At 39.7% G+C, this 21,896-nt stretch overlaps 1 protein-coding gene across 1 annotated transcript; it reads right to left on the bottom strand.

Moving 5' to 3' along the window:
- Positions 1 to 19,366: 19,366 nt before the first annotated feature.
- KCNA4 (potassium voltage-gated channel subfamily A member 4) lies at positions 19,367 to 21,664 on the bottom strand. Its single transcript, XM_054027233.1, has one exon. It carries the CDS (start codon positions 21,662 to 21,664, stop codon positions 19,670 to 19,672), a length of 1,995 nt encoding a protein of 664 aa, XP_053883208.1. The 3' UTR covers positions 19,367 to 19,669.
- Between the last annotated feature and the right edge of the window lie 232 nt (positions 21,665 to 21,896).

Genomic DNA, 21,896 nt, shown 5'->3' with positions numbered 1-21,896 from the left:
CTATTCCTTGTGCACCCCTTGTGCTTAGGACAGATTGTCTAATAATCTGCTTCATTCTATAACAAGCTCCTGAAAAACCTTCTGTATCACGAAGCATCGTAGTTGTTAGAACTAATAGTCATCATGTACTCGTACTATATTCTATTGTCCTGTATGCTACCCAGTCTCGCCTTTTTTTTAGCTCATAAACACTTTGGAACAGAGACTGCATAATTAGCTTAGTACATTTATGGATTGTAAAATGATGTTTGTGCTTCTTGCATTGTAGTATATAAATAATAATTAATAATATGTTTATAGTACTGCCTGAATTTCTTGACTCTGGAGTCACTCCACATTAAACCTCTGTCCTTCTGATCCCTGGACTGTAATTTCCTATATGACTTCAAGTGTCCAAATTCTCAATTTAGACAAGATGAAATCAACTGACTTGCTCTAGTTTTACACCAATGTAACTCAGCACAGAGGCTGATCTATAATTAGACATCTCTGGCCTTTAGGGGGCAGGGAGAGCACCCTGAAGTTTTTCAGAGGAGCTCCATCTATTAACTAAGGCTAGGAGTCTGATTATAAATAGCGGAGTAGCTGCAGTAGCACAGGAAGAGGCAGCGAAGGCATGGCTTAGCCATTCTGAGACCAAACAAGGGAGGTATGTATTCGGCACAGCTCAGCCATGCCTCCACTGATGCTACCCCTGCTACGACGGCTAGTGAGGTTTTTACTCACGAAAGCTTATGCCCAAATAAATCTGTTAATCTTTAAGGTGCCACCAGACTCCTTGTTGTTTTTGTAGATACAGACTAACACGGCTACCCCCGATACTTGACTGCTATTTATGCTCACGCTAGTTCAGTGAGAGCTAGCGCAACAATGTGTACACGAGCAAAGGAATCACACCCCTTGCTCATAGTAGAGACACAGTCGAAGAGATTGATTCTGATTATATTTTCCAGTCATTTCAAAAGAGATGGTGGATAAGGGAATAGTGATCAAACTACTGGCAACTCTTGTACCCTGAAATTTTGTAACACTATCCAATTCCATAAAACATGGGCACATTAAAAAAACCAATCTTTTCTGGAGTACATATTAAGGGCCCAGTCCTTAAACACTTAGTATTTACATTGGTTTCATTGATGGCGTGATAATAGGCACGTATGCCCAACAGCAATCCTTGTCAGGATTGGATCCTAATTTTCTATAATGTAAAAGTGTTAGCTGTACAAAATTCATCATTTCTCCAGCACAAATACAGCAGTATTATATTCACTAGATTGCGCTATGTGCTTCACAGGGAAGAAGGGGAAACCCATGGTTTTGAGAGACTGAAAAGTAGGCTGGGACCCTTATTGACATCTTGTAGCAATTTTAGTGAAAATAATAAACTATTCATCACTACCAAAAAATCATCTGGAATTCAGTGTTATTAAATCATGACTGCTAAATACTGCAGTGGATTAATGGACTAGCTCTTGTCCTGTCAGAATGGAAAATGAGCTTGGTGTTTATTATTCAGAGACTTTTGTCCAATTTTTTAAAAAACGAGCACATGGTTTTGCAGAACCAGCCCAGACTCCATTTAAAATATACATTATTGTTTTATAATCTTTAATCAAAAGTAGGCTTCACGCTGCCAGTTAAATATGCATTTATCAATTTCTGCTCCTGTTATTCAGTTTAAAATCCCTTTGCCTTTGTATATTTTTGCGTCTTTGTTTCTGTCGCAAAACAACATAAACTCTTCAGACTTGCACAAAAAAATACAAATGGAAAAAGCCAACCCAGGTTGGCAAGACACTGAGAAACACCTTTGACTGCGCTATACTGTAATAACTAATAAAAATAGATTTTGATAATAATTTTTACCCAGAAGTCTCTCAAAGTATGTTACAAACTATACAGAAGAATCACACTGCCCAGGAAAGAGATGCAGCCACCTCTGGTGAAACACATCAGCTGTTTAACAGTGCGCAGCAATCCTCAGTATGAGCTTAAGACACAAGGGAGATTGCTTTTGTAGCAGAAGTAGCAGTGGAAATTTAGAACACAGTCAGGATTGGGGCATCATTTCAGAAAAAATTGGGGGATGTAGCAGTCAGCATATAGAACATTATAAGTGATTATATTCTATTATGCAAAGGCTTGGGTGTTGGGGGGAGAAAGAGGAAAACATAATGGCTCATATAGACCTATGAAAAGTCTGGGATTGGGTGGACAACTGCTCCCCTTGCTGCATAGCAAATGACAGCCCTTGTCAGGACACTTGTATTAACTGCCCTATTCTGGTAAAAACTACCATGGATCATTAATGACCATAAGCAATCATGACTTCAGTTATATATCTCCTCTAAAAGACACTACAGAACACACTGCCCTACAACGCTTAAAATACAGTATATTAGAATCCAACAGAATGGTGTCTGGGCCCTGATTCTGCAAGCTAATTAAGTATGTGCCTAATTTTAAGCATGTGAGAAGTCCCACTGAATGGAAAGGCTGCTATTAACATCAATAGGTATTAGAACAGGCAGAGTAGTGCACTCGACCACAGCAGTAAATGAATCATTACTTGCGCACAAAACAGCATGAGAGTGGCGTGCAGCGAGGTATTTTTAATATAAAAGAAGTAAAAGTTACCTTAACTGTGGCTAGAAGGAATGATTTTTTCCCCTTATATTATAAGGGGAATCTGAAGTATTTAACAGATAATTGTTGTTGGATTTATATTTAAAAATACTTGATTTCTATATTAAACTTATTTTAAAATCAGCTTCAAGAACCAGATAAGATTGATGTAAAATAGAAGATTTCATGTTTTGCAGCATTTGACAAAATCTTTTATGAAGAAACAACATTAAAAATCTATGCAAACTGTAATGAATCCAACCCCTCAGACAGAGACAAACACCTACAAGATCTTTATCAAGCATTCGTAAAACTACAATACCCACCTGGGGAAGTGAGGAAACAGATTGACAGAGCAATATGGGTACCCAGAAATCACCTACTACAGGACAGGCCCAACAAGGACAGTAACAGAACACCACTGGCCATCACATACAGCCCCCAGCTAAAACCTCTCCAGCGCATTATCCTCGATCTACAACCTATCCTGGAAAATGATCCCTCACTCTCGCAGGCCTTGGGAGGCAGGCCAGTCCTCACTTACAGACAACCCCCCAACCTGAAGCAAATACTCACCAGCAACTACACACCACACCACAGAAACACCAACCCAGGAACCAATCCCTGTAGCAAACCTCGTTGCCTACTCTGTCCCCATATCTACTCTGGCGACACCATCAGAGGACCCAACCACATCAGCCTCACCATCAAGGGCTCATTCATCTGCACATCCACTAATGTTATATATGACATCATGTGCCAGCAATGCCCCTCTGCCATGTACATTGGCCAAACCGGACAGTCCCTCTTCAAAAGAATAAATGGACATAAATCAGACATCAGGAATGGTAACATACATAAGCCAGTAAGTGTCTCCCTGGTCATTCTATTACAGATTTAAAAGTCACTATCATTGAACAAAAAAACTTCAGAAACAGACTTCAAAGAGAAACAGCAAAACTAAAATTCATTTGCAAATTTAACACCATTAATCTGGGCTTGAATAGGGACTGGGAGTGGCTGGCTCATTACAGAAGCAGCTTTTCCTCTCCTGGAATTGACACCTCCTCATATATTATTGGGAGAGGACTACATCCACCCTGATTGAATTGGCCCTGTCAACACTGGTTCTCCACTTGCGAAGTAACTCCCTGCTCTCCATGTGTCAGTATACAATGCCTGCATCTGTAACTTTCACTCTATGCATCTGAAGAAGTGAGGTTTTTACCCACGAAAGCTTATGCCCAAATAAATCTGTTAGTCTTTAAGGTGCCACCAGACTCCTTGTTGTTTTTGTAGATACAGACTAACCCTGATACTAGGCCATACTGTTGTTTTTGTAGATACAGACACGGCTACCCCCGATACTAGGCCATACTGTGTCATCAGTTCTTAGGCAGAATGCAACATTGATTACTGCCTAAAAATTGATAGCACGCTTTGGCAATTTGTATTCAAAATGATTTTGTTTGGTATTATAGGCCCAACATTTAGGGAAAAAAACAATAAAAATACTGTAAAGCCAAAAATGAATCTAAGTATTTTCAATTTTTTTTTTGTTTGAAATTTCTAATGAAAACCATTTTTCTTGGATAGTTGCATTCCCTTGCAGGGTTCCAATCCAAACATAGGTCTATTGCTTGATTCCCAGAGCATGAAGCTGATTAGAAACAAAAAGGAGAAAGTAGCCCTTTAATAGGAAATTAGACATTGAATTAATTTTTAAATAGCCATTATCTTTCAAATCAAGTTTCTGTTATTCAATTTAAATAGCATTTTGTAATCTTATTTGAGTCAATTTATATTCCTTGACTGCTCCCTCAGCTATGTAGTTAAGTAAAAGGGGCCTCAAAAAAAGATTAGTAATGCAATTCTGACTTGTGTAGTACAAAAGAAACACAATTTACCCAATGTAAATTGCCCTCTGCTAAAATTACTCTTCCCTGGTTAGCTACTGAGTTTTGTACTGGGTCACATTTACAGTACTTTCCATGAACAATGTTCACCCCACAGTAGTTCATTTTAGTTACACCAGAATATTCTCTCTCTCTCTTTTGCAAGTTCTAGAAATCCAAATCACAACTCCTGTAGAAATACCTGCTGGTCGGGTTCTTGCAAAAGGGAGACATCAAACACCGCAAAAATCGCCTCAAGGAGTTTTCTTTGGATTGTTTCAGCATGGCAGATGGGACTTGCTCCTCCCCCTCTACAGCTCCTCCATGATCAGCAGGACAGCAGAGTCCTCCATGCCAGCTCCAGGACCCCTTCCTGATATTCCTTCCCCCATCCATCACTCCTCACACAACTTTATAGGGAGTGTCCTTTGTGAAGGACCCCACAGAAGAGTTAACGCATCCTGAGACTGCAGTCCCTTTGCTAACTTTCCCATGGGGTTGGGAAAATGGCAGAATACACTTCTCCTCGCCCCCACTTCTAGCTTGTCCCTCTCCAGCCCTGGATCCAAGAGGGAGCTCTGCAGGGTTTGGCACAGAAGTGGTGGTTGAATCTCCCTCCCCCTGCACAGAAAGAAGGGCAGCCATGCGGAGGAAACATCTGCATTCTTACAGCTGGTCAGAAATATTTTCTATTTGTTTATTTCAATTTTGCATCTGTTATGTGTATAAGGTGCTAATATTTATACTAAGTCTTTCCCTCTTCCACACTGTGACAATGAACAATTCAGTATTAGACTGAAAGGACCAACATTAACCCCGGTGTAACTCTATTGCAGTGTGTTGAGTTACAGCAGGGGCGACTTTGACCCAAAGACAGCATACATTTAATGTGCTGAGACAATCTGACTGTAGGCTAAATTTAGGCTAAATTAAATATCCTGAAGACTGCAAATAATTTGGCTATAAAACTGTGACAGAAATAAAATGACATGTTTTTAGATTTATGAATGAAAAAATACTGTTTACATTTGCATCTCATTTTGGAATATGCCACATTGCCTACTAGTCCTTGCAAATATTTTCATCTTGTTAGAAAATGGCAGTTCTATCATCCTCTCACAATGTGATTCACAATTAGGGGTATATATTATCTCTGTCATGGCAGAAAACAGTTTAAAACTCAGCATACGCGTCAATTAGTCTATTTAATGTATCTCAAATTATTGTATTATATTGTGTAATGGTAGATTATCAGCATATTACCTATAAAGGATTCCTTTCTAATGAGGATTCCTATCTATTATTAAGTCTGCTTAGCAAACCACTCAGGCTGCACAAAAGGAAATCAATGCTTTTAATATTATAGGGTGAAAATATTTTCATAATACCTAACAGACAGTGATCAATTAATTATATGTTTTTAAACTAGATTGAGTCAGGGAGAAAATCTCACCACATATGGCCCTTGCTTTTCAAACTATTGAGCCAATCCTACTTCCATCAAAGCCAATGGCAAAAATCCCTTGACTCCAGTAGGATCATAACTGGGGGTCAAATACTGAGATGCTTACTCAGTTTTTATTTGGTATTTCAAGAAACAAAACTCCTGCAGAAGTCAATGGGAGTTTGCCTATTAAGGAATGAATAAAAACTAAAGCCAAGCTCATTACCTTAGATTCACACACTCAGACATTTTCATTGCACCATCTCCTCCTCCTCTGGACTCTTTGAAGCCCCCCACACACACATGACCCTCCCACACCCACAGGTCCAGAGTCTGTGGAGTGGGAGAGGGCAGAGCCGGGAGGATGCATATCATCTCCCCTCCAGTCCCTCACAGAGCCCCTCTCTGCAGAGATTCCCTTGCAGTATTAGACGCCGCTGCAGCCATGGAGAATCCCCGGAAGTGCAACACCAGCAGAGCCACATTGTTGGGAGCCAGAGGCATCTGTGACTGGAGTGGATAATCCTAGCCTCCCATGATTCCTCTGGGATCTACAAAGTTTGGAGGTGGTCCCCCTTGACCCATTCTTGACCAACCTCATGATACAGTAATAGGGGAGGAATTCTGTGAGTGAAACCTCTTGGAGGTTTCTTCCCACAGACTCCCCCCCACACACACACCTTCGGGCTACACTGTGGTAGCGGGCAATCTGGGACACTGACTGTTCGGCCCATAATATCAGTGACCATTTTCCATGTCTCAGCCTACCAAGAAGTTTTCTAACTAGGCCAAAACCACACAGCTGAGGTAGTGTCAGACATCGAAGTCTCAAAAAAACAGGTTGTAAAGGTTGTTATATTATTCACTGGCTCCTGAGGAATACAGGTTTGAATGTCAGTGGCAACATCCCTATTAAGTTCAATAGGAGCAGGAGCAGGCTCCATATTTACTTCAAGAATCTCAGAAATCCTTTGGCAAATTTAACCACCGTGTTAAAAAAATCAATATCTTCTTTGTTTAATCAAGTATCTGCTTATCACTCTAAACGATAGGCCATAAATATAAAATAACAGAACATAAAACTCTCAGAATGGAAATAACTGTAGGTGGTTTGGAAAGAGCAAATGCTGTGTTTACACAATTAAGTGCAGCATTCACCATGCACTGATCAATGTTATTAATTCCTATACAATCTGGCTCACTGCATTTGTGCTACATAGCTCTGCCTTGTTTGCAGAAAGCTGTGAGAGGAAAATCAAGTCTAGTATGAAATATGCATCAGTATTTGCAAAATTGAACAAAGGTCAAGAGAATGGGATTGTTTGGGTTAATTTACCATGGAGCAAAAAGTAGCCAGAGATCAATAGAATCAATTCAGCCGAAAATGTCAATTACAGTGGCACCAATATCATGTAACCACATAAGGATGCAATTAAACACAGAATTTCCCATGAGTTATAGGATTTAAATTCTCTCAACTCCTTTTGCCAATAGCAAACATAAAACTCAGGTAATCTCAGTTTTTGCAGACATATCCCCGTAAGCAAATAAATGTAACACTTAAAACACAGACCCTGTAGCCTAAGGCTTACATAGGGGCATTTTATATTTGCAATACCAATAATTCTTCCCATGAGCTGCATTGTACATACTCCTTCTGAAAACATATTTGTATGGCAGACACAACTGAAACCATAGTTCTTGTGTTATACTCTCCTTTCAGTGTTCTGTTTACAATACTGGTCCTGATATGAGACTACTGGGTTACGTGTACCATTTTCATTATACTCCACTGGAATCAACTTAAGGATAACAGATTACAAGAGTTATCTTAACTATAAATGAACTCAAACCAGGGTCGCCCAGAGGATTCAGGGGACCTGGGGGCAAAGCAATTTCAGGGGCCCCTTCCATAAAAAAAAGTTGCAAGATTATAAAATACTATATTCTCGTGGGGGCCCCTCTGGGGCCAGGGGCCTGGGGCAAATTGCCCCACTTGCCCCACCCCACCCCGGGCGGCCCGGACTCAAACTGCAGTCTTTAAACTGGACACTCCCCATAATCTCTGTACTAGGTGATTTTTAATAAAGAGGAACCTGAACCAGAACTATGCTTGGTTTTGGTTGTTTTACAAAACTGACACCTCGTCTCTAATTATGGTTCTACGTTTTCCATTAATTTTACCTTCTCTTTTACAAATCACTCCAGGAAAAAAAAAAGCCTTGTGAAATCAATAGAGCTGTGCCAATTTACACCAGATGAACATCGGACACATAGTTCTTTTGTTCTGTTCTATCATCCAGAGATCGCACTGATGCGCTCTTATCCTTTCCCCAAACAAAGACAATACTTCTGTACAGTGTATAGTGCCAGATCTAAAGAAAGTGTGACGAGAGATGGGCCCTAGCTGCAGAGTTTGGAACCATATCCATATCTGTTTAGTTCCGGGGCATGGGGGCCCAGTCCTGCAAGACGTTACATGTCCTCACAAGCCGCCCTCTGCACCCTGCATGATTAAGTATTTGGTTTGGGGCCAATTTCTAATTAGGATATGCAGATTGTATATCTTTCAGTAGGGAAGGGTGGGAAGGAGAAGAGAATCTTGTGAGAAGTGTTCCTCAGAATAACAATATATGGTAAAACAGAAATATGATCTATGTTAGGCCATTTCAGGCAAAAGTTATTTATATTCAAACAACAGCCATTTTAATTCTACTAGGAAAAATGGTGGTTGGAACTTCACAAAAATACAATACTGAACCTCTCTGTGATTTGAAACATCAATGGTTAGCTTAGAAAAGAATAATTCCTGGCAAGATCCTCCTTAATCCATGGATTTAAAGTAAATTCCCCAAGTGTGCAAAACAGATCAGTAATATAAGACAGTTCACTATTTGATGAGAGCTGCATCAGGTGGAGAAATCTAACCGTAGTTGTTTTCAACAGCTTTTCACACAGCCCATGAAACCTGCTAACAGACGGTACATAGGGCCGAGCAATGCAGTAGCACTTATTCTTTGTGTCTGGGCTGAGCGGTTCCTTCAGCTGAACCAGTAATCTGCAAATGATATCAACAAGCAATCCTTCTAATTAAGTTTAACAGGACTTTTATTGTATCCCTTCATTCCTCTAAGGACTGCATGCCAGTGATACCAAACACAAACATATCACTCAGCACCACATTAGTGACATGCAGTCACAGGACTTGAGCTAGTCTCTTTCTATGAAAACTTGGCTCTAGTTGGGAAAAAAAGCTTTAATTCTTTACAACATAAAAGGTCACCCATTAGAAAGGAGAAGGTTAAACATGTTGCCTTGCAAAGGCATCTAATGAATCAGCATCTGGAGGCAATTGTTAGCCTCTCTAATAAACCATAACTCATTCTTAGACATTGTTACCAAAATAAAACAAATCCTCAGTTTTATGCATAGTACAGTGAATTCTGGAAGTTCTACTGACTTTGGGTGAAATCCTGGGCTCAGTTTATGTGGCCTCCTGGGACTCATTCACCCCCAGAAAGCCACATAAAGTGCTCTGCAGGGTAAGTGACCATGGAGATGGTCCATTCAAGAGCACTATGTTCCATGAGTAAGTGTTTTTCAGCTGTTGAGAAGTGAGGAAACCTATTCCAGCTAGCAGTCCTGTGCAGAATTTTGCCTCCCCCGCCTCCTCTTTCTACTGGGTCACAGATGGCTGCAGTAACTGAGAGAAGCTCATCTGTGTGGATGGGAAAGAAGAAAGAGGGGACTGAGATTGGGTTTGGCTTCCCTGCTTTTATTTCAAATCCACATAGCGGGGGAACAGATCACGGGGAAGGGAGTTCTCCCCTTACCTCGCATCCCCACAGCTTCTGACAGCTCTTTTGTGAGTTTTGTCTGAGCTGCTTGGTTGAAACGTCCATTTCGACTTAAGCTCTTGGAAAGGACGGGGCTTGCCAGCTGATCAGATTATTCATGATTACCTCAAAATGGGAACCCTCTGCTAAGGATAAATGGAAACATCCTTAGCTACGGAGCCAACAGGGACCCTAAAGCTCTTAAGGGATCCATGGAATTTAACCATAGTGGATGGTCCTGCAAGAACTGCATTCACTGACAGACATCAGAGAACTATGCATCTAACTATCTACTTCCATGTGCAATTACCCACCTGCATGAATAAATATAGGGGGTAGAATGGGGCACAGACACTGTGCCCTGCTTTGAAAATCTGATCTTCTTGGCCCAACCCTCCTTTAAGACAATTGGGTTTATTTTGCCATGCAGTATCTAATTTTCAAGCAGTACAGACCCCTCCCTCCTCCAGACAAGCAGGTCAGCCTTAAGCATCTTCCTGTCTAAGATACTACATGTGGCATTGCTAGTCTTTCTTGGACCACTTGAAAATTAGGTATAGCCTCTAACATGTACTGGTGGTTTTTTTTCTGTTTTATGAAACTCACACAAAGTCCTGCTTTACTCAATCCCAAGGGATCATGACTTCCATATAGAATTCAGTCCATTTCTCAAAATGTTTACATCATTATCATCATAATGAAATACAGAGCAAATAGGTGCCTTTATAACACCCATTAATAGATCACACATTAATTACTAGACAAAACTCCTGAAAACATTTGTATGTCGAAACAAGTTACCTTCATGTCTAGTGTAACTGTCCCCAGTAGTCTCAGCAGGGACTATTAGTAAAGGTGCAGAAAAAAATCCTAATAGACTCAGTGGAGAGTTGAAGACACTACTCATGACTCCATCACACCTTTCTAGTATTTAGAAACTTCATTAATTATTTCCCAGCCTTCCCAGTAACAAATGATAGCATCTTTAGGATCATGATACCCATCATTCAGCAGCTGAAAAATAGCTTTGCCTTTGAAGGCATTCTGGCACATCAACACAATTAGTTTTAAACAAGTACCAACACACATCAGGAGGAATGATAATGCCACAGGAATCAGCAAAGCACACTTACAAAAAGAAAACTGGATACTAGAGGGACAGCAAACAGGGCCTATAAAAAAAGATCACACTGTGACCACGGCAGCTAAATATTAGGAGTAGCAAAATGTTCAGTGATTGTTTACTGCATGATACTCAAGGATGTGAGAAATGCACATTTTCCAAATTGCCTAGGATGGCACAAACCTTAGGGCTGGAACTAAATCTTGGAGAGCTAAGCAAGATGTAACAAGCAGGGTTCCCAATAAATACCCAATACTGGCTTTTATAGCACCACAAAACTCCCATTCATTTCTCAGGGAGGTCCAGGTTTACAATCTGATTTCAATGGGAACTATGGGTGTGTCCATCAATGCAATATATCTCAGAATGATTTAAAATGTTTTTCAGACAATGCACAGCAAGATGGCTGACAACTGAGCAAGTTCCTTAAACCAGATATATTTCTCCATATAATAAAACAACATAGATCCTGTCTGCAAACATTGTGTCTTCAGTCACCTCTATTAGAGGTAGCTCAAATCCAATGAAAAACAGGAAACATGGAAGTCCTGAAAAGCTACAATAACTTTTTATTTTACTTCTTTGTCAGAAAAGAATCAGTGTAATCCTCAAGGTCAAGATTTTCAAAAGTGATTGAGTAGTGATTTTTGCCATCTCAGTTTCTGGGTGACAATTTGAGACACCTTAAAAGGCAGGTGCTCAGTGCTTACTGAAAATCAGGCCTCTTCAACTTCTCTCAGTTTGGGCACCAAAAATATGAAGACACCCAAAATCACTAGTCATTTTTGAAAATCTTTTCCCACTCCTTTTTCTGCAGGCAAAACAATTCCTTCATGTCACAGAGCAACAGATATAAAGTATAAAGCGATTTTTTTGGTTGGTAGGTTCCACTGAATTGACTCCGTTTACTTTGTTTACTTCATACCATATTGCACTTAGAAGTTATGAAAAATGCTAATCCTCTGTAAGACTATGAATAATAAAAAAAACTTTACTAAACATAAATTACACTTCTTGTCTTCAAACATACTGTATAAAAACTACCATTTATTATAGCAGATGCTCATGAATTAAAAGGCAAAAACCCAACCGTTTGGTTTAGAAGATTCTCATAGAAGATTTAGATCTCGATCAGCCTCACTACTACTGCAATTTTTATGACTTTTTATCTTTCGCCTTGTGAAAGATCTCCTGGATCACCATAGCGCCTATAAATAACTAATGAAAATAAATGGATGCAGAAGTAAATCCTCAAGTACAAATTGCGATATAATACCTGAACTGTACTATTTGCAGTGAGGAAGATACATGCCAGAATAACATTTATCTAAAGCTTCTCATTTGGCACACAATAAAATATAACGATGCTCTTTAAATATGCAAACAAATTTTTCTCAAAAAACCCCAGACCAATCCCAACTATATCATATACTTTTCTCATTGTGTATATCTGTAGCTAACATTTCAGAAATGCAAGAAGTCTTTAACTGAAAGGCTAATACTCTTTAGCCTACTTCAACCTCAGACTATAAAATATGCAAAATTTCTGCCTTGTCATGCTGCCTTGCAAAAATGAGTGCTAAACGGGCTCAAATTGTTCGTGGTACTTGAGCTCTTCCTACAAGATGCTCAGCATCCTAAAATCCTGTTGAAGTCAGTGCAAGGAGAGAGCATTCAGCACCTTGCAAGATGCCCATTTAATTAGCCCATTAAAGAGGTAGTGCTTATTGCAACTGCTCTAAAACGTAAAGCCCTTTTCATATACTTGCATTAGAGTGAAGTGTTGTACATCATTCTATTTAGGCAGGAAAACAAAAGGTACCTTTAGTTCACATCAATTGTCTTTTGTAGGTTTCTGTACTCGGGCTCCACTGTGCAGGAGGAAACTGCCACTGACTCCCTGAATTCATTATAAAGCTGTATCAATATAAAATCAATAATGGAGGGAAATGAAACAGTGTTCATACAGTACATGTAACATACCCCAGAACAGACATAGTGGGCTCAACTCTGCTCCTATCAACATTAAGGACAAACTCCCATTGACTTTAATGGGAACAAGATCAGGCCACATTATATCAGTATCAATATAAACTACAAATATGAACTGCATTCGCAAATTATGTAATAATATTTTCAATAGTTGATAAAGGGCCCAGTCTTATACTCACTAAAGCCAACAGTTTTAACATTGATTTCAGTGGGATTAGGATTAGGCTCAAAGACAGCATAACTAAACTAAACTACACTAAAAGAATAGCAATGCCATTTTATAATTTTGATTGTGTTTCCATCATCAATAAATATTTCTTACGGCCATGATGTGATAATTTGGGGAATTCAATCCTGCAAGTCCCACCACCAATTTCAAAGGGATCTTCTCACATGGAGTGCTTTAAGTCTCAGCCAGGGGTGAAAATAACGTAATGGTCTTACCGGTACACAGGGCGGCTGGGGTTCTGGGCAAGGTGGGGGGGCAGCTCTGGGCCCCCGGAAAGGGCAGGGCCTCAGGCAGAAAGGGCAGGGCTGGGGCCAGACTCCCCCAGCCAGCCCTTCAGTGCTGCCCGACCTGCGCCGCTAGGGCTCCAGTGGCGATTTAAAGGGCCTGGGGCTCCGGCCGCTGCCGGGAGCCCCGAGCCCTTTTAAATCACTGAGCCATAAGGTAGTTGTCCCTTTTGCCCCCCGCATCAGCGGCCCTGCCGGTACGGTCGGCTGTGTACCAGCGGCCACTTTCTTACCACTACCGGACCGGACCGGCTTACTTTCACCTCTGGACTAAGCCCAAATTTCATATTCGCTAGATTTATTTTTATTGATAACTATAAAGAGGCACCTATCTCTTTCTATGTCAAAGCTCTTTTTGATGTTACTTATAAAATCAAATACACCACCCAAAACTAAACATAAAAATCCCAGCAGCACACAAAAGAGAAATAAAGAAGAGCTGTATCCATCTTTTTCCATATACCCCAGTCAAAAAATTTCTGACGTTGCAGCATTAACAATTTTGTTTAAGAAAAATATGACTATGTGTAGTATTTTTGAGCACCCTAAGGAAAAAGCATGATCCATTACTTAGTGTGCTTGTTTAGGACTTTTGAGATGTAGGTTCAAATCCCTGCTCCACCACAGACTTCCTGTGTAACATTAGGTAAGTCACAGTCTCCCTATGCCTTAGTTCTCCATGTGTAAATGGGGATAATAGCATGTCCCTACCATACAGGGGTGTTGTGAGGATACAAACGTTAAAGATTATGAGGTGCTCAGATACTACAATAATGGGGGTCATGTAAGAACCTGAATTCGACATAATTTATAAAGTAATGACATTTGTAGTTGCAAACTTCCTTTAACCAACTGATCCCTAATTTGGTTTCAGTGACAATGCTATGCTTGCGCAATTGAAGGAATAATTAAGAATAATTTTTACTTACCTACTTTCCACCAGTCAGAATCTTTTACCAGATTTTGAAATGTAATTTAAGATCTTGCTTCTTTTCTTGTTTTTGTTTTGTTTTGTAAAGAACCTGTTGCACAAAAAGTCCTCAAGGCACATTATAATTTTCCAGAATAGTTTAAAATAAAAATTAATTCAAACACCTCGGTACAAAATGATTTAATGACTTGTCTTTATGAACTAATATGTAATCAGAGTTCTGAACACATAGAAAGCATGGAAGTCATATATAAAGTTTCATATTTGCACCTGGTTCCCAGGTAAAATCTTTTAAGTGTTTAACCAGGAATTAAGTTATCAAGAGTTATTTTCATCTCAAATGATCTTTGTGGAAATGAAGGTCTGTTCATTTCGGTCTCAGTGATTTAAAGATAACTGATTTCTCCACAATTGCTTGTTTCAAACAAAGATGCACAAATATGATAAACCATTAAACAAGACCTATTCACTGTAAAGCCAAAAATATTTGGTCATTCAAACACATCAACAATAAAACACATACCCTGAGCCATGTCTTACAAATATTATGAATTGGGATTTTGGTCACTCCTATTATAACAAAAACTATAGTATCTATGCTGGATGTCATGTCAATTTTAAAAAGCTAATCCATGTTTTGACATAATACTTTTGTCATACCAATTAATTGCAATAATTTAGGCCAGTATTTATAATAGGATACAGTGAAAGCAGAACAAACGCTGGACCAGTCGGAAATGGGTCCTGAGGAATTGCATTACTGAAAGCTAAAATACCAAGTAAAGTTCATAGTTAATTTGAGGACTATCAACAAATTTCCACAAGCCTTATTTTAATACTTTGTTTGCACTGAAAATTGGCTTCCCAAGCTCTGGGATCACTAAGAGGACACATCATAAATCAAGGTTGTGCAGGAAAAACTAGGCATGCCCAAAATAGGCATTTCTAGATTACGAGTATAGATGGGTATTCAGAGCAGCCTTTCCTGTCACTATTCCTCTAAAATGCTCTTCCCGTGCTTTCCCAACCATGAAGTGCAAGTTTTTCATACTCTTGAGCCACCTAAAAAATTGATTTTTCATAACACCAGGTCAATTAGAATGAACTTCCCACAATTCAAAACACACCTGACATAACCTTTTTTGGGTCTGGGGTCACTAAACACAGTTCTTTTGTTCAGGGATATGACCTGATGACACTTAAATCAGACTTTGTACACACCAAAGCCATCCAGAATAGATTTCTTATGTTCCATCACAAGCTAGAACAAGGTTTTGCTGGCCCAAAACCCAACCAAATTATGCTTTCTATGACTAAGAACAATCCAGAATTCATACTTAACATCCCCAAAATACCAAGAACAAGGTTGTTGTGACTTGGACATTCCTATAACAACTTTTCCATGCAGTTGTGCTGCCTAAAATGACTTTTCATGACATGGAAACAAATGAAATGGACTCTCTTCAACGCAAAAAAAGAAGATAGGAGATTTTTCTTAAAACCGAAAGAAAGAGCTGTGCTTTCCATCAGTGGGTTTTATGTTAGAACCATTCTGAGAAGGCTTTGCTAAACACTGAAAAGCCTAGACATTGTGCTCCCTAGCAAAAAAAACACAACAATTTGTTTCATACCAGTTTGGGGACCCACACTGAGGTTTCCATTAATCAATGTGATTTCAAGAAACAACATGATTGTAAGGAAGGAAAAAATAAAAGTCTCTGAAGTCATGCATTAAATCAGCTGTTCCCTTAGCAAAGCACACTCCTTAAGAACCTGCTTTCCTGCCTTGGCACCAAGTGTTACTATAAAAATCATATATTTATTCCTGAACATGAGGAGCAATTTAGAAAATTAAGTAGCGAACTCCATTTGAAATCCCACTTTGCATTGGTGTACCTCAATGACTTCTACTGAAATTGCTCTAGATTTTACACCATTGCAAGAGAATCAGGCCCAAAATCTCAAAATATTTCATTTTGTGTTATTTGTAGCTGGAGCATATGTCTGTTGTGGCATGGTCTGAACTACAGTACTAGGGCCAAATTTATCCCTGGTGCAACTCCATGCACTTCAGTACACTTATACCAGAGATGCATTTCTCGTCCATAATTTAAGAATCAGAGTATGCCCAAATGATGACAATATTTTATTCTGATAGTTGTCAGCATCAAATAACATTAAGAAAGTTTTGACAGCAGCAGCAGTAGTAATAAATGGGAACTGTAGGTGCTTAAATAGGGATTTCTCTTGTACAAAGTTGCAACCTAAGTTGTATTTTATTGAGACTTTCCATTTTATTGAAAGGATTTATGACCCACAGATTTTAGCCTTTTCATGGACTGAAGGTGTGTTTGGGGTGAGGCCTTTTCAGACTGAGTCATAACAGATTGGACTAATGAGCAGTGGGCCGATCAAATCCAAAGGTCCATGTAAAGATATTTGTTTCCTTTCTGGAAACGCAGGGTCCTTTTGTATGTTTCAGAATGGTCTGCCAAACTAATAGCAATACCTAATTTTGAGCTACAGTTATTCTCATATATATTGACAACCCCTGACCTAACAGTTACATGTACACAGGCTCATATACATCTTCAGGAGGCACAGCAGTTTCATCTGACATCATAATGTTCTTCTGTTTACTACTGCAAGTCCCCAAGAGTAATGCAACATATACCTTTCCCTCTGAAACAAAGAGCTTTATTCCTTATTTTTACAGTACTCTCAGTCTGAAGATTCAAAATTCCATGGTCTCTCATCCAGCCTAAATTTCCCATTTTCCCTATCAGCCGAATCATCATGCAAATCTGCACTCCTTATTTTCCACTAATTTGTCTTTAGCTTGTACTTTCCTTATTTTCACTACCTTTTTACTGACTCAAATGAGATCACCTGGGACCTGGCTTATGTAGTTGCTATAAATCCAGTATACACAGGAATCCATATGTTCTTAAACTGTTACTGACACCTGTTAAGAAAGCCCTTTCTTTTGGTTGATTTTTGTGGTATATATAGTAATGCCCATTCTTATTACTAACATTTCCTCTTTATAGGCTTTTTTTTAAAATTTGTTTATATAGAATAGCAAGAATGAAATACAGTGTCTTACTTATAGTGAATTTCTACGAATAAAAATTATTTGGGTATTACACTTTAAAACTTAGCTGAATGTAATGTCAGCACACTAAATAGGACCTCTGCTTAATGACGCTTCAAAAAGTTGGTGAAATCTGTTCAGGATTTTATGCTAGGAATCTAATGCTTATCTGTGGTCATTCAATCAGGGCCGGGCAGAATGCAGTGTTTTCTGCTGTACCCTCGATAATATTAACATATTTTTTAATAAGCAATTCTACTTAGTGATGTTTGCATTAGAGGATAAGTAGGGAATCTTCTTGGCTGATATGATCCACACAATAACCATGAGGGCAAAAATTGACCAACCAGGAAAGTCCTAAACCTAAGGCTCCATTCTGTGCCACATGATGTTGCTGAAAATTAACCTTGCCAGTTTGATACCTGTGTGCAATTTACATTAATTGAGGTTAGTTCTGAGTACTAAAAAAATGACACTTTTCAGCACTAGAACTTTGTCATTCCTTATCCATCACCCAGAATTCCTCTTTTGGGTTTTGGATTGCCATTGCAAAAATCATACCAACTTACTAGTGTTGTTTAACTCCCTCTATGTCTCACAATGCCTTCCCAAAGTGCCCATGTCAATATTGTTCAAGGGTAGTAATTTGGATCTTTCTGGATTCCACAATGCCTCCTCCAAAACTGTTCCACTTTAGTAATGCCCTTCCCAGATAATTCTAGCGCCAAAAATACCTATTTTGAATGCATACTTTGTTAGATGATACCTCCCCTATTTCATTCCACGTCCTGAAATATACAGTGGGCCTGACAGTACAGTCCTTGCACACCCACATCTCCAACTGAGGTTAATGGAAACTTGGGGTGCACAAGGAAGGTAGGACTGGCTTAAACATAAGTGAGAATGGATCAACAAATGCTTTCTTGAGGACAGCCTGGGTCCTGAAGTGTTTATTCTAAATCCCAGAATGCCTACTATGGATCTTAAAGGTTATTTCAAATGCACATGGGTGAAAGCTGTAATTAAGGAAAAAACACAGCTCCAATAATAGCACATTTAAAAGTTAGCAATTCTTAGTCCTCATCACTGTAGCAGTTGAACATCTTATTACTGCTACAGTCCCTTCAATTACTCAGAATTACATCAATACTGACAAAGTGCATGTATTTATCACGGATTCTGAATGCTGAAGTAACCAGTAAAGAAAATATAAAATACATTGTTATTTCTTGAGGGCATCAGTAGAGCAGACTGGTTTTTTTTTTAAAAAAAAAAACAAAAAGATTAAAAAATTTTACTTCACAGTCCTTTTCCAGATCACAGATATTCATAATTAAAAGAATATGGAATTAATGTAACATTAGATGGTTAGCCATCAGCATCACACAGACACACACACAAAAACCAATAAAATGAGATGCAGAATTCACTTTTCCAATGATTGTCATTGAACTACTACATTAGTAAACATTCACAGTATGAAGTCTCTTTCAATATAGCTCCAGCATAAAAAGTAGTGCAAAAAAGCATTCCAGTCACTTTGCCACTGCATTCAGACCATGTTAAATGATTATCTTACTTCATTTTGTCCATGTATTAGACAACAAATGCTGCAATGCCTCCAAGGAGAGTTATAAAAATAAACAATTTCTGGAGGTCAGCAGCCTTTTCAAAGTTATTTTCCAATTTAAAATAAGCATTAGATATTTCAAGATAAAATTTAGACCTATGTTCTGTGGGAAATTTTTGGTTTTTACAATAATTTTTACTGCTTTGAAGAGCACAACTATGAAATCCAATGATTTATGGTAACAGCTATTAAAGCACTGATAAATGGATAATGACTGCTGAACTTCATTGTTTCTTACATAGTAAATACCTCTGAATGCCAACTTTTACCACTGAGATCTTATTAGTGATATCAACAGTTCACACACCCTATTTAAAACTGTCTTGGTTTTAATGATTTCTTCCCCTCATGTGCAAAACGCTTGCATTCTAATACAAATATAAAGTTTGAAATTACATCAGCTCAAACCACCTCTTCCACAAGGTATATAATTTACTTGATATGTAATACAAGTTTAGCAACACTATTTTTTATTTGTATTTAACCAATAAAGTGCATACTATTGTATGCTTGAGACTTTTGTTTGCATATTTCATTTTTATCACTGCACTCTTTAATGCATAAATATATTTGGAAACTTTCAATATTACACATCAGTTTCCACAGATTTTGAATTTACACAGTTTTTCTTCTCTGTCTCACTGTCATTCCCTGTGTCCTGACATTTTTTTTCCTTTACACAAAGAGACTCTTTAACTCCTTCTTCCATCTCCAAATACTCTGATTTACCCTCTGTGGAAGAAGATGACGAGCTTCTAAATTTCTTCAGTAAATTTGTTGGGAGGTATGGACAACTGACTGCATTTTGGGTCAGTTGTGTTTGTTCTTCATTCTCAGTCTCTCTGTGATAGAAATAGTTAAAATTGGAGACAATCACTGGCACTGGTAAAGCAATGGTTAACACACCCGCGATGGCACACAGGGACCCGACTATTTTCCCACCCACAGTTATGGGTTTCATGTCCCCATAACCAACTGTGGTCATGGTCACTACAGCCCACCAAAAGGCATCTGGGATGCTTTGAAAATGAGTGGAAGGTTCATCAGCTTCTGCAAAGTAAACAGCACTGGAAAACAAAATGACTCCAATAAAAAGAAAGAAGATGAGGAGCCCCAGCTCCCTCATGCTGGCTCTGAGCGTATGACCTAGGATCTGCAAACCCTTAGAGTGTCTGGAGAGCTTGAAGATGCGAAACACCCTGACCAGACGGATGATCCTCAGGATAGCAAAAGACATGGCCTGTTGACCATTACTGCCCTGCTGCTGGGCCAGCTCAGTGCCCAGGGTGATGAAGTAAGGCAAGATGGAGACAATGTCTATGATGTTCATGATGTTCTTGATGAAGACCGCTTTGCTGGGGCAGGCAAACCATCTCACTGTAAACTCAAAGGAGAACCAGATGATGCAGACTGTCTCCACAATGAAAAATGGGTCATTGAAGATAGTGTGCCCCCCACCATCCAGGTGCAGAGTCTCATTGAAAAGCCCCTTCTCCAAGCCCAGGGACAATATGAGCTCCTTGTTGTCTCTGAATTCTGGCAAAGTCTCCAGACAGAAGATGACGATGGAGATCAAAATGACCAAGACAGAGACAATGGCAATGCCCCTGGCTGCACTGGAACTCTCTGGGTACTCAAACAGCAGCCAGATCTGCTTCTTGAACTCATTGTCGGGCAAAGCCTTATCCTCTTCCTCTTTGACGAACCCTTCATCCTCCCTGAACTTAAGCATGGCCTCCTCCCCAAGCTGATAGAATTTCACTTCCTCAGTGAAGATATCAAAGGGCACGTTGACTGGCCTCTTCAGACGGCCCCCAGACTGGTAGTAGTACAGGATGGCATCAAAGCTGGGCCGGTTCCTATCGAAGAAGTACTCATTCCTGAGTGGATCAAAGTACCTGCCCCGCTTCGCCGGATCACCCAGCAATGTCTCGGGGAACTGAGCCAAGGTCTTCAGCTGAGTCTCAAACCGCAGTCCTGACACATTGATCACTACCCGTTCGCAGCACTCATACTCGCTGTAGCGTACTGTGCTGTAGCCCCCAAGGCCGCCACCACCACCGTCATCAGGTGGTTGGTCCAAATACGAAAACTCATCCACATCATCCTCATCACTGTAGAAGAACTTTCCTTCCTCCTCATCCTCTTCATCCTCCCCCTCATCCTCCTCTTCCTCCTCACTCAAGTCCTTCAGTATCTTCTCTTCAGAGCCACTGAGCGGTAGCAGCTCAGAACACGGGAAGGATGCCCCACAATCCCTGCTACCCAGATAGTGGCTCCTCTTTCTTCCTCGTTTCCTCCTTCTACTGTTCTGACGCTGAAGCAAACTGCTGTGTGATCCATTCCCATTGTGAGAAGAGGAAGCCCCCCCACTCTGTACCTGGTGGTAGTGGTGATAGGATCCACCTCCTAACGAGGCCCCACCTTCTACTGCCGCCGTTGCTGCTGCCACAGCCGCAGCTGCCGCTGCCCTCGAGTGTGCCAGTCGTTCTCTCTCCCGAGCCCGAGCCTGGACGGCATATCCATAGGGCATGTGGCTGTTGCAGCCAGAGCTATCTGCACTCACCATTGCAACCTCCATTTTGTAATTGTTTATTTGTTTAATACAAAATAGTATGGGATATCTGTAGTCACACCTTGACTTCTACGAGGGGAAGTTCAAAGCCATTTGCATTTGGAGGACAGTTTCTTGGAAGCACAGCACATCATGGTATTAGTAAAACTGAATTTGTGTTTTGCATTTTCTTATCATCCAGTTATGACACAAATAACTGTGTTTTGCTATCAAAAAATAAAAGATTCAGCCTTCAGAT

This window comes from Malaclemys terrapin, chromosome 4 (genome assembly GCF_027887155.1).
Source record: "Malaclemys terrapin pileata isolate rMalTer1 chromosome 4, rMalTer1.hap1, whole genome shotgun sequence".
NCBI lineage: Eukaryota > Metazoa > Chordata > Testudines > Emydidae > Malaclemys > Malaclemys terrapin.
This window is presented reverse-complemented; position numbering and strand designations above follow the sequence as displayed.